At 36.4% G+C, this 12,737-nt stretch overlaps 1 protein-coding gene across 2 annotated transcripts in view; it reads left to right on the forward strand.

Annotated features, from left to right (window-relative positions):
• LOC132547786 (E3 ubiquitin-protein ligase UBR2-like) overlaps window positions 1-12,737 on the forward strand; it is a 45,725-nt gene that overhangs the window by 7,597 nt on the left and 25,391 nt on the right. Inside the window, exons 5-12 of one of the 2 annotated variants that reach the window (XM_060211589.1) lie at window positions 302-496; window positions 948-1,025; window positions 1,195-1,257; window positions 2,677-2,800; window positions 3,134-3,235; window positions 3,430-3,466; window positions 3,872-3,923; window positions 10,266-10,364. In XM_060211589.1, coding sequence (XP_060067572.1) covers window positions 302-496; window positions 948-1,025; window positions 1,195-1,257; window positions 2,677-2,800; window positions 3,134-3,235; window positions 3,430-3,466; window positions 3,872-3,923; window positions 10,266-10,364 — 750 coding nt within the window. Of the gene's footprint in view, window positions 1-301; window positions 497-947; window positions 1,026-1,194; window positions 1,258-2,676; window positions 2,801-3,133; window positions 3,236-3,429; window positions 3,467-3,871; window positions 3,924-10,265; window positions 10,365-10,841; window positions 10,941-12,737 lie in introns of both variants that reach the window. The other variant, XM_060211588.1, reaches the window with a different exon arrangement.

Consider the following 12,737-nt stretch of genomic DNA (forward strand, 5'->3'; position numbering starts at 1 on the left):
CATAATGTAAAGGTAAAGCATGTCTAGAAATTCTATGAGTACAGGACTTAGAACTTGCATCTTGATTTAACGCTGGTTTCTTCAGTGAAAAGAAGGTTTTATTAGGCATTCTTGAAAAGATGGAATTTTTCAAATCAAATATTCTAACAGACAAAATGTTCTATGAATGACACAAATACACAAATATATTTTATGTACATTGATGTATAGGCAGATGTTTGTTTATTATGGTATGAGAAGTTGAAAAAATTCACCCTAAAAGATATTTTGAATTAATCTTTATTTTCTTAACATATTCCAGAACCCCATGGAGAGGCTGCCAGATGAGCTAACAGACAGGGCAAGTGCCCTACTTATGGCTGTGCTACGTTACACTATGGAGATGCTTACATGGGAACAATGTGACAACCTGCCTCCAGACCTCCAGCCTGAGGGAGAACTGGAGGACAGCTATATCACCATGCTTTTCAACGATGAAGTGCACACTTATGAACAGGTTTGTCACCTTGCTCCCCGCAAGTGTGATTTGAACCAGAAATGATACCCTCTACCTTCCTAGTTGTTACCTCCCTTTATAGCTACAAAATATGTGTTTGTGACATAGCTTTATCTTTTATTATTTTTATATCCATGGGCCTGATTTCTGAATTTTCAGATTTCCTTGGACATTTCAGTTGGTGTGTTGAATATTCCAAACAATTGTGTAGAAGATTTTGGACAAAAAATTGTATTTGAAAAGCAGGTTAATAACTATCGACTTATGCCTCATTTACGATTCTTAGTGTTAATTTAAACATTTATAGGCATGGACACTATTTTTCTAATGGTTATGTTTTACTAGTAAACAAATACTGATAGGCTAAAATAATTGGGGAAAATGTACAAATGTGGGTCTTTCTGCTACAATTTGCTGTTACTCATGCCAGACCTTGCTCACATTGACCCAGGTGATAGTCGCACTGCAGAGAGCTGTGGATTGTACACAGAAAGAGGCAGTTGAGTTTGCTACGACTGTTGACAGAGAGGTAATTTTCATGCAAGCTTTTCTCACAAAAAGATTTTTTTAAAAAGAATGATTATGTTAGAAATCAATGAGTAACTACACTGATGATGAATAACAATTTGAATGGTTCATTTTTATTTTTTGTTTTGAAATTTTACAAAATAAGTTGTAAATCTCATCTATTTTAACAGGGAAGAAGTAATGTGAGAAGTGGCAATTTTTCTTCATGTGAAAAAGCCCGTAACATAATTGAGGTAAGGGATACACCAGAATCACTGATGCACAATCTATTGGAATTTATCGTATAACAGAGGTGCACATGCTGGTAATTGTACAATGTATATATCTGTGATAAACGAACAAAGTCTTAGTTATTCTTTCAGATTAATACTGAAATCTTGACTAACGTTTACTGCAGATTCAGAAACCAAATCAAAAGTGAACGGGCAATTAAATCCAAAAAATTTTGTTAATAACTAAACTATAAGTGTACTGTTTCCAAAGTAATGTGGTCTATATACACTGTTTAGGCATGTTCTGGTGTCTGATTCCAAAGTATTAGGCATGTTCTGGTGTCTGATTCCAAAGTATTAGGCACACTCTGGTGTCTGATTCCAAAGTATTAGGCATGTTCTGGTGTCTGATTCCAAAGTATTAGGCATGTTCTGGTGTCTGATTCCAAAGTATTAGGCATGTTCTGGTGTCTGATTCCAAAGTATTAGGCACACTCTGGTGTCTGATTCCAAAGTATTAGGCATGTTCTGGTGTCTGATTCCAAAGTATTAGGCATGTTCTGGTGTCTGATTCCAAAGTAATAGGCACACTCTGGTGTCTGATTCCAAAGTATTAGTCATGTTTTGGTGTCTGATTCCAAAGTATTAGGCACACTCTGGTGTCTGATTCCAAAGTATTAGGCATGTTCTGGTGTCTGATTCCAAAGTAATAGGCATGTTCTGGTGTCTGATTCCAAAGTATTAGGCACACTCTGGTGTCTGATTCCAAAGTATTAGGCACACTCTGGTGTCTGATTCCAAAGTATTAGGCACACTCTGGTGTCTGATTCCAAAGTATTAGGCATGTTCTGGTGTCTGATTCCAAAGTAATAGGCACACTCTGGTGTCTGATTCCAAAGTATTAGGCATGTTCTGGTGTCTGATTCCAAAGTAATAGGCACACTCTGGTGTCTGATTCCAAAGTATTAGTCATGTTCTGGTGTCTGATTCCAAAGTAATAGGCATGTTCTGGTGTCTGATTCCAAAGTATTAGGCACACTCTGGTGTCTGATTCCAAAGTATTAGGCACACTCTGGTGTCTGATTCCAAAGTATTAGGCACATTCTGGTGTCTGATTCCACAGTATTAGGCATGTTCTGGTGTCTGATTCCAAAGTATTAGGCGCACTCTGGTGTCTGATTCCAAAGTATTAGGCACACTCTGGTGTCTGATTCCAAAGTATTAGGCACACTCTGGTGTCTGATTCCAAAGTATTAGGCATGTTCTGGTGTCTGATTCCAAAGTATTAGGCACACTCTGGTGTCTGATTCCAAAGTATTAGGCATGTTCTGGTGTCTGATTCCAAAGTAATGTAGTCTATTCTACACTGTTTAGGCATGTTCTTGTGTCTGATAACAGTAAGAAGTCATAATTTAATCAAATTTCTAATATCATCCACAGCATAACACGTCTCGTCATGGTAACAAACCCCTTAAGGTACAGGTGATGCACACCATCGTGGTAGCCCATCAGGCATTTGCCTTGAAAATCATCCAGTGGTTGCAGACCATCATTGGAAAGTCAGGTAATTTAACATTCACACTAAGTCACAAATATCATAGTTTAAATATTGTTTGATGCTTAGCATATTTATAAAATCAACAATGTTATTATCTTAGTAGTGAATTGTCTGTAATACAGTGTCAAGATTTTGTGTTTTATCCTTCCTATGTTTGTTTTTGAAATATTATTTAGACACCATATTATGTGTAAACTGATGCTTTCTCATACATACAGAATTTAACCCTGATTCCTGGAGCAGCTAGATGAATTGATTCATTACAGGTTTCTGATTTGTTGCCAAAACTCTTTTAGATCTTTTGCAGTATTATATATGATGTGTGTTTTCTTTCCCTAGATGGCTTGCGTCATTTATTCTGTGTACTGAGCATGCAGCCCCAGGAGGATGGCCAGTCTATCATGGAGAAGTTACTCCTGATTGACACACAACTGTGGAAGGGTAAGGAGCTCGCACCATCTGTTACCTCAGTCACAAGTACCTGCAGGAGCAATGATCATTGAATACACTTATTCCATCAATGAAATTGATCTGACATTTGATAGTAGTTTAAAATGTTATCAGATCACAGAGTATTTCGTGAAATGTTGCTGTTATCTTGAGAATTATAACAGATATTTAATTCTCTGTTGTAGTGGCAAGGGTGAACAACCACCAGCTCATTATGGCAGGGTAAGTAGACATTAAACTGTTTTCTTTGTCAATGGATTCAGTTTAAAATATAGTAAAAAAATATTGTATTCATTTATTCCTATCTAAATCATTATAGCTGTGGTAAATTATCATGTCTTTTCTGTGTTAGACCTCAGTCAGACTTAAAAATACTTATAAAACATATATTTATATATTATAATGTACAGGCAATAGATACTCTGATACTATCTCATAAACATATTCTATAAATGCAGATACATGCATTAATATTTTTCTTGACTGAGAAATATGGGAGACATGTGTACTGATTAGTTAATTGGTCTACAAGATTTGTAGTATTTTTGACACTTTATGGTATAGTAGAGGACCAAGTTGAGTTGTAGTTATACTGGGAAATGTTAACAAATGTGTAACCTATTACAGTGTGTTGATGGACCTGGAGTGTAAGAAACAGTTTGCCATTCTCTTCACCAAGGTAAATACCTACACTATCTTTTCTGTGCTTTACTTTGTTGAATTTATCAAAATACATTGATATCAGCGTGGATGTAATAAACTACTTTTGATTTCAGATGTTAAGGTAATGTAATGTGTGCATCAATTTTAACTGCCAGTAGGTGTTGCTATGTACACTGAATATCACTTTGTCTGACTTGTATGTTAACTGTACTTCTTACTAGGTTTTTCAACAGAAATCATGGAAGGTTTTGGAAGATTATGATTTTAGATCTAATATTGTTGATCTTCTATTTTTATTTCTTAATTGATTTACTCGTATATTTTGCATGATCCTTTCAGTGTGATGTATAAATCATCTTTTGAATGAAAGTCTATCCTACAAAATTTTTAGACCAGAATTGATCTGGTTAAATAGATATCTATATTATAGTCTCTAGATGCAGCTGACCATCCACAATGTGTGGAATTTTCAATATTTATTTAAGGCGATAAAGCTTGCAAAAGAAAATACAGAAATCAAATCAAAATTATATCCTCAGGCTTTATGGAAATATGGTTAAAATTTGAAGAGACTTATAAGATATCTAGATGTGATGTTACATCATAGATGTACCATATTTATTCTAATAAACGTGCAACACCCCCTCCCCTCCCCTATTGTATGACTTACCGTGTTGTAAAATAAATCTTTATGCATGTGCAGTTGAAGTCCAGAATATACTTTTTACAAACTTTAAACCAAATATTTCTCAAGGCAATTGTGAAAAAAGCATAATATCCATTTTCAAAAATGTAAATGTGAACTCATAAATCTAGTGTCCCAGACTGATATTAGCTGCTGTCATCCTTACTTTCACTTTTTCACCAGCGACCAGGAATAACACAGGTGTCACTTATGTCAAGTGTGAACCTGTTATTTTATATCAGAAACTTCCTTGAGTGAGTCAAAATTTCAGTAGAAAGAATTGCTTTCACTTTTGACACTAAGTAAAAGTAGACATTTGACATGCATGCTTAAAAAAAACCCAACTAAGTGATGAAATAGGGGTACAAAATGTGTCGAGATAGTTCTTTCCTGTCACCATTCTTTTTCTTTTAAGTTTTTATCAATATAAAATTAATAGGATGCTCACTTCTCTGGCAGCGCTTGGATATTTTGTCTGTGTTTTTAAGTTTCATATTTATTTTGGTACCAGTCCCATTTTCGTTTCTTGTCCACATTGCAGTGGCATGTTTACTGATGCGGGTCACTTTCAGTTTGAGAAGACACATCATTATTTCTTCCCAAACAGTGTGATGAGTTCAAAACTTCAATATCTGAATTAATTCTAATCATATTTATTTGTTTGATAAAACATGAGAACCACAGGGATCTTGACATTGTTTCATTATTTGACACAGCTGACCTTGTATTATTTCTTACACAAATACTGTGTACCTATGTTAATACAAATGTTATTGTTTAATTACAATTTTAATTCAGTTTCATAACAGAATTGCCAAAGTGTTTTATAACGTTTCATATACTCATGGGAAACCATGCTGTCCCTGCAGTCCATTTCTTATATTGTTACTATTTAGGAATGTGTCAGCCTACCATCTGAAAAGTTTTCATTTAACACACCCTCTTTGAAGAATTTTACTTCCTAGGACAAATAGTAAATAAAAATCTAATCACTTGTTCTTGGAACTGTTTTGTTGTCGTGGCATTATTAATGACGCCCAAGTGGCGCCACCTACTGCTTCTGTTATAATATGGCAGTTCAGTTTAACTCACTGTTGTTCTAATGTCATGTATAGGGTAATTTGATTTTTAAATGCTCTATGGAAATTTGAGGGTATTAAATGGTAAATATAAGGATTGGTATTTTATGCACACCAAGCAATATCAAGTCACCCTTATGTAAATATAGGTTGATACATATGCAGAGAAAAGAAAATGTTATGGTCACACTCTTTGTGTTATTCCTTTTTGAATTACACGTTATGATGGTGTCCAATACATGGGGTAAAGGCATGTTTATTTTGATAACTTCTTCAGTTAAAGTTTGTCTTGTCATTTAATGTTATGACCATGTTTTTTATTGATTTATTTTCAATTTCGGTGACAATATTTGTTTTTATGCATCTCCTTGAGATTAGAGTATAAATTTTGGTTTTAACACAAGATAAATTTTTATGGATTTATTGATTAACAATTAAGAAAAACGAAATTAGTTTGAAAAAAACATCAGCATCTTATTCTGCTTAAAATTTCTAGCTATTGGTTTACCTCTGTTGAAGGAGATGTCTAAGAAGCATGATATCATATTTCCTCCTGCCTTAATTTTTTTCCAATTTTCTTTGAACTTTTAACACTAACCACAGGATGTTAGTTGCTTATTTTTATGACATTTGCTGTGTTGATTTAGAAGGATTTTTACAGGAAACGAGTTACCATGCATTTAGATAACATGATGTTTCTCTTGTGTCTTGTTTTCTATATGGACTGAAACAATTATTTAATTACTAATTTGAAAAATATAAGTTTTCTGTTATAAAGATATATGAATGTTTACCTAATTAATGTGTGTACTGTTGGACATACTATGCTAGTTACCATGAGTAATGATACATGGTTAGTTACTATGAGTGATGTTGCCTGGTTTGAAACGGTGAGTGATGTTGCCTGGTTTTAACTGTGAGTAATGATACATGGTGAGTGATGATGTCTGGTTTGTTATGGTGAGTGATGTTGCCTGGTTTTAACTGTGAGTAATGATAGATGGTGAGTGATGATGTCTGGTTTGTTATGGTGAGTGATGTTGCCTGGTTTTAACTGTGAGTAATGATAGATGGTGAGTGATGATGCCTGGTTTGTTATGGTGAGTGATGTTGCCTGGTTTTAATTGTGAGTAATGATACATGGTGAGTGATGATGTCTGGTTTGGTATGGTGAGTGATGATATCTGGTTTTAACTGTGAGTAATGACACATGGTGAGTGATGATGGCTGGTTTGTTATGGCGAGTGATGATGTCTGGTTTTAACTGTGAGTAATGATACATGGTGAGTGATGATGCCTGGTTTGTTATGGTGAGTGATGATGCCTGGTTTTAACTGTGAGTAATGATACATGGTGAGTGATGATGCCTGGTTTGTTATGGTGAGTGATGATGTCTGGTTTGTTATGGTGAGTGATGATGCCTGGTTTTAACTGTGAGTAATGATAGATGGTGAGTGATGATGCCTGGTTTGTTATGGTGAGTGATGATGCCTGGTTTTAACTGTGAGTAATGATACATGGTGAGTGATGATGCCTGGTTTGTTATGGCGAGTGATGATGTCTGGTTTGTTACTGTGAGTAATGATAGATGGTGAGTGATGATGCCTGGTTTGTTATGGTGAGTGATGATGCCTGGTTTTAATTGTGAGTAATGATACATGGTGAGTGATGATGCCTGGTTTGTTATGGCGAGTGATGATGTCTGGTTTGTTATGGTGAGTGATGTTGCCTGGTTTTAACTGTGAGTAATGATACATGGTGAGTGATGATGCCTGGTTTGTTATGGCGAGTGATGATGTCTGGTTTTAACTGTGAGTAATGATACATGGTGAGTGATGATGGCTGGTTTGTTATAGTGAGTGATGATGCCTGGTTTTAACTGTGAGTAATGATACATGGTGAGTGATGATGCCTGGTTTGTTATGGTGAGTGATGATGCCTGGTTTTAACTGTGAGTAATGATACATGGTGAGTGATGATGCCTGGTTTGTTATGGTGAGTGATGATGATGTCTGAATTGATATGGTGAGAGATCAAGACTCGTTTTAAATGAGAGTAATGATAGATGGTGAGTGATGATGCCTGGTTTGTTATGGTGAGTGATGTTGCCTGGTTTTAATTGTGAGTAATGATACATGGTGAGTGATGATGGCTGGTTTGTTATAGTGAGTGATGATGGCTGGTTTGTTATAGTGAGTGATAATGCCTGGTTTGTTATGGTGAGTGATGATGCCTGGTTTTAACTGTTAGTAATGATACATGGTGAGTGATGATGGCTGGTTTGTTATGGTGAGTGATGATGCCTGGTTTTAACTCTGAGTAATGATAGATGGTGAGTGATGATGCCTGGTTTGTTATGGTGAGTGATGATGCCTGGTTTTAATTGTGAGTAATGATACATGGTGAGTGATGATGCCTGGTTTGTTATGGCGAGTGATGATGTCTGGTTTGTTATGGTGAGTGATGTTGCCTGGTTTTAACTGTGAGTAATGATAGATGGTGAGTGATGTTGCCTGGTTTTAATTGTGAGTAATGATACATGGTGAGTGATGATGGCTGGTTTGGTACCAAGAGTAACGATGGTTTTTAGGTTGCCTGAGCCGAACTTTGACCGATTTCAACCAAATTTGGTAGAAAGCATACCTTAGTGAAGGACATATGAAATTATGTTGAAAAAAGTGATTATGTCCCCTTTGGGGCCCGTAAGGGGTGTGAAAGTGGCCATATGTAAAAACCTTCATTAAATGACTACTTCTCAAGAACCAGTTGATGGATTTTGACCAAACTTTGCACAAAGCATCCCCATGGGAAGCCGCTTCAAGATTGCAAAGAAAAAGGGCGTTGCCCCAATAGGGGCCCCATTAGGGGGAAAAAGGGGAAACTTGATACGAATGTTCTACACAAGGTCCTGGCAAGTGTTCGGGGCGATTCAAAATCCAAGATGGCCACCCTGGCCTCTGTTTGGCTAAGACATTATGGACTTCCTCTCAAGAACCATTGGGTGGGTCATGTTCAAACTTGGTACAGATGTTTTACACATGGTCCTGCACAAGTGTTGTTAAATTTTTGCAACGTTTTAAAATCCCCAGATTATTGACATATATTCCTCAGGTGACCGTTACGGCCCCTTGGGCCTCTTGTTACTGTGAGTGATGATGAGTGGTTTCTTACTGCGATGATGCCAGATTGATAACTGAGTGATATGTCAGGTTGATAACTGAGTGATATGTCAGGTTGGTAACTGAGTGAGGATGCCAGGTTGGTAACTGAATGAGAGTAACTGAGTGAGGATGCCAGGTTGGTAACTGAATGAGGGTAACTGAGTGAGGATGCCAGGTTGGTAACTGAGTGAGGATGCCAGGTTGGTAACTGAGTGAGGATGCCAGATTGGTAACTGAGTGATGATGTCTGGTTGATAACTGAGTGATGATGTCTGGTTGATAACTATGAGATATGATGCCTGGTTGGTAAGTATGTGTGATGATGCCTGGGTGGTAACCATGAGTGATGATGCTGTTGGTAACTATTAGTGATATGCCTGGTTGGTAACTATGTGTGATATGCCTAGTTGGTAACCATGACTGATGATGCTGTTGGTAACTATGTGTGATAATGCCTGGTTGATAACTATGAGATATGATGCCTGGTTGGTAAGTATGTGTGATGATGCCTGGGTGGTAACCATGAGTGATATGCCTGGTTGGTAACCATAAGTGATATGCCTGGTTGATAACTATGAGTGATGATGCCTGGTTGGTAACCATGAGTGAAGATGCTGTTGGTAACTATGTGTGATGATGCCTGGTTGGTAACCATGAGTGATGATGCTGTTGGTAACTATGTGTGATATACCTGGTTGGTAACCATGAGTGATGATGCCTGGTTGGTAACTGTGTGATGATGCTGTTGGTAACTATGAGTGATATGCCTGGTTGGTTACTTTGAGTGATATGCCTGATTGGTAACCATGAGTGATATGCCTGGTTGGTTACTTTGAGTGATATGCCTGATTGGTAACCATGAGTGATGATGCTGTTGGTAATTTTGAGTGATGATGCTGTTGGTAACTATGAGTGATATGCCTGATTGGTAACCATAAATGATGATGCTGTTGGTAACTATGAGTGATATGCCTGGTTGGTTACTTTGAGTGATGATGCTGTTGGTAACTATGTGTGATGATGCCTGGTTGGTTACTTTGAGTGATGATGCTGTTGGTAACTATGTGTGATGATGCCTGGTTGGTAACCATGAGTGATGATGCTTGGTTGGTTACTTTGAGTGATGATGCTGTTTGTAACTATGTGTGATGATGCTGTTGGTAACTATGTGTGATGATGCCTGGTTGGTAACCATGAGTGAAGATGCTTGGTTGGTTACTTTGAGTGATGATGCTGTTGGTAACTATGAGTGATGATGCCTGGTTGGTAACCATGAGTGATGATGCTGTTTGTAACTATGTGTGATGATGCCTGGTTCCCAATGCCTGTGCAAGGCTGTTCACATAATGATACCTGGTTGAACACCTGCTGCCTGCACTAGGATGTGATGTTGCCTGGCTACCTATGATACTATGTGTTGCCTGTGTTGACAGTGTTACAGACAATTGATGCGTGACTTTACGCGGGACGATCATGACCACGATGTGTGTGTAGCCTCCCTCTCTGTGCAAATCTTTACAGTAACCAGTCTGGTAGGTTATATGTGGCTGTTTCCCTGGATTGTATCCTTGTTGATGTAGACTGGTTATCTTGATCTGACACACACAACACCAGGCAATGTCTAAAATTATTTTCCTTCATCAAAAACAGAAATTACAAAGTGTAAGATCAGAACTGTTGAAGGATAAAACTGCAAATAGGTTTCCACAAATGGCATTAAAATATTTGTCAAGCCACTTATCCAATGATCAACAATGAAGAGCCATTGATTTTTTCTGTATATCCCTTATCACTTGTTGTATCTGAATGGATACATTTACACTATACTGTGTGTGTTATGTGTTGACCTTGGTTTGTATAAGGTCAGATCTTCAGACAAATTAGCCTACATCATCTAGTTGTGTGGTTTTTTTACAGCCCTGAAGAGCAGTACTTCTGTTACATTACCCTCTTTTCAGTATATTATTCAAATCCATATGAAATATGCTCTGCTTTTTCTTACTTTTTAGCATTACCCAACGTTGGTGAGGGATTTTATACGGGACGACCACTATCGCTCAGTGTCCATTACTTCTCTCTCTGTACAAATATTTACAGTCCCAACATTGGTATGTCAATTCAGCATGGCTGCAAACAATCTTGTTTGGAGGCCAAAGTGCTCTGTAACCATATCAATCATATTTTTAAAGACTTTGATAGCAAAACATCATTATGTGGGATTTTATATTTAGATAAGTATTATATGTAAAATCCTTTTCAATATTGGAATGCAATTACTGTTTTAAGTAGTGAAAAATGTGTGATATTACAGCTTGGGGACACAACATATTGATCAAATTGAACATTAGATTATTGTATTTCTCAGGAGATCAACCTTAGGTTACTGAATTTCTCAGGAGATCAACCTTAGATTATTGTATTTCTCAGGAGATCAACCTTAGGTTATTGTATTTCTCAGGAGATCAACCTTAGGTTACTGAATTTCTCAGGAGATCAACCTTAGGTTATTGTATTTCTCAGGAGATCAACCTTAGGTTATTGTATTTCTCAGGAGATCAACCTTAGGTTATTGTATTTCTCAGGAGATCAACCTTAGGTTATTGTATTTCTCAGGAGATCAACGTTAACTTGTTGAATTTCTAAGGGATCAACATCAGGTTTTTGAAGAATTTTCCAAGGAATCTACATTAAGTTATTTAATTTCTAAATGGATCAGTATTTGTTTTTTTTTTAATTTCTTAAGGGATCAACATCAGGTTGTTTTTTTTAATTTCTTAAAGGATCAACATCAGGTTGTTGAATTTCTAAGGGTTGGGATAAATAGGTTTCCATATTCATATAGCATAGATAAAGTTGATAATGATAAGTCTCAGCTGATCCAAGCATAGATGTTGATGAACTTAAGTAGAAACAGCATTCTGATTGGAATCTGCACAGAAACCAATATTGTTTTATTCCATTAGATTCAAAATTCAGAAATAAGATGATTGCTTTAGTGATAATTCAATGGATGATATTTCATGGTAATTAACTGGTCGTCATAAATCCCACATTGATTATACTTCATCTGTAGGGTAATAAATCACATTTCATTCACAAGGTATAGTAAGATCCCAATTCATCATCTGAGGTAAAGTTTCACTTCATCCTCAGATCCATTGTATGTTAAGTCTAAGGTATACACATATTGTTTCCACAAGTTTTATTGTATATATTCTGCATAAGCCCTTGGCCAGCACATAACCTCTCACTGGAATACTGCTGGAAGAGACTTATTATATCACAGTCTTATCACAGGTGTGGAATTTTACTGCACAGAAACATATAAAGATTTGGCCTATTAGCTCTAGGCATGGGCTTGTTGCAGGATATTACAGTAATTTCATACATCATTGCATGCCATATTTATCAAAGTTTACAAAGTATATAACTGACAAGATGATTATAAGAGGGGTTCAGTATAACAACATATTGTTACTCATCTTTATAAATTAGACATATTTGATTTTCAAAATTGGTTCACTATTTCTGTAGTGTGTGTGGGGAATTAGTTCACATCTTTCTATCAAAGATCATAGTATAGATTATACCTGATAAACTATTGTTTCAGGTCCTTGTAGTCCATTTTGATTTTTTTTTAATCCAAGTTTCCTCAGTTTTATTAGTTGGTAAGAGGTAGGTCACACCTGTACATTTTCCAGGTCCATCAGTTAGAGGTCTTTGACATCACTAAGTTTATATTTTGTTCTAAGACTCCCTATTTCTGTAAATATCATCAGGAAACATCACAAAGTGCAGTAAATGTGTTTTGTCAGAAGAGGCTGTATTACTCTTGTTATAGGTGTGTTGAAATTCAATATCCTTTAAAGTTTAGTCCTTCCATTGGTTGGTTTATGACTTATCTT

Source organism: Ylistrum balloti, unplaced genomic scaffold (genome assembly GCF_031769215.1).
Source record: "Ylistrum balloti isolate Yb309-2 unplaced genomic scaffold, AGI_CSIRO_Ybal_v1 Utg369978, whole genome shotgun sequence".
In the NCBI taxonomy this organism is placed as follows: Eukaryota; Metazoa; Mollusca; class Bivalvia; order Pectinida; family Pectinidae; genus Ylistrum; species Ylistrum balloti.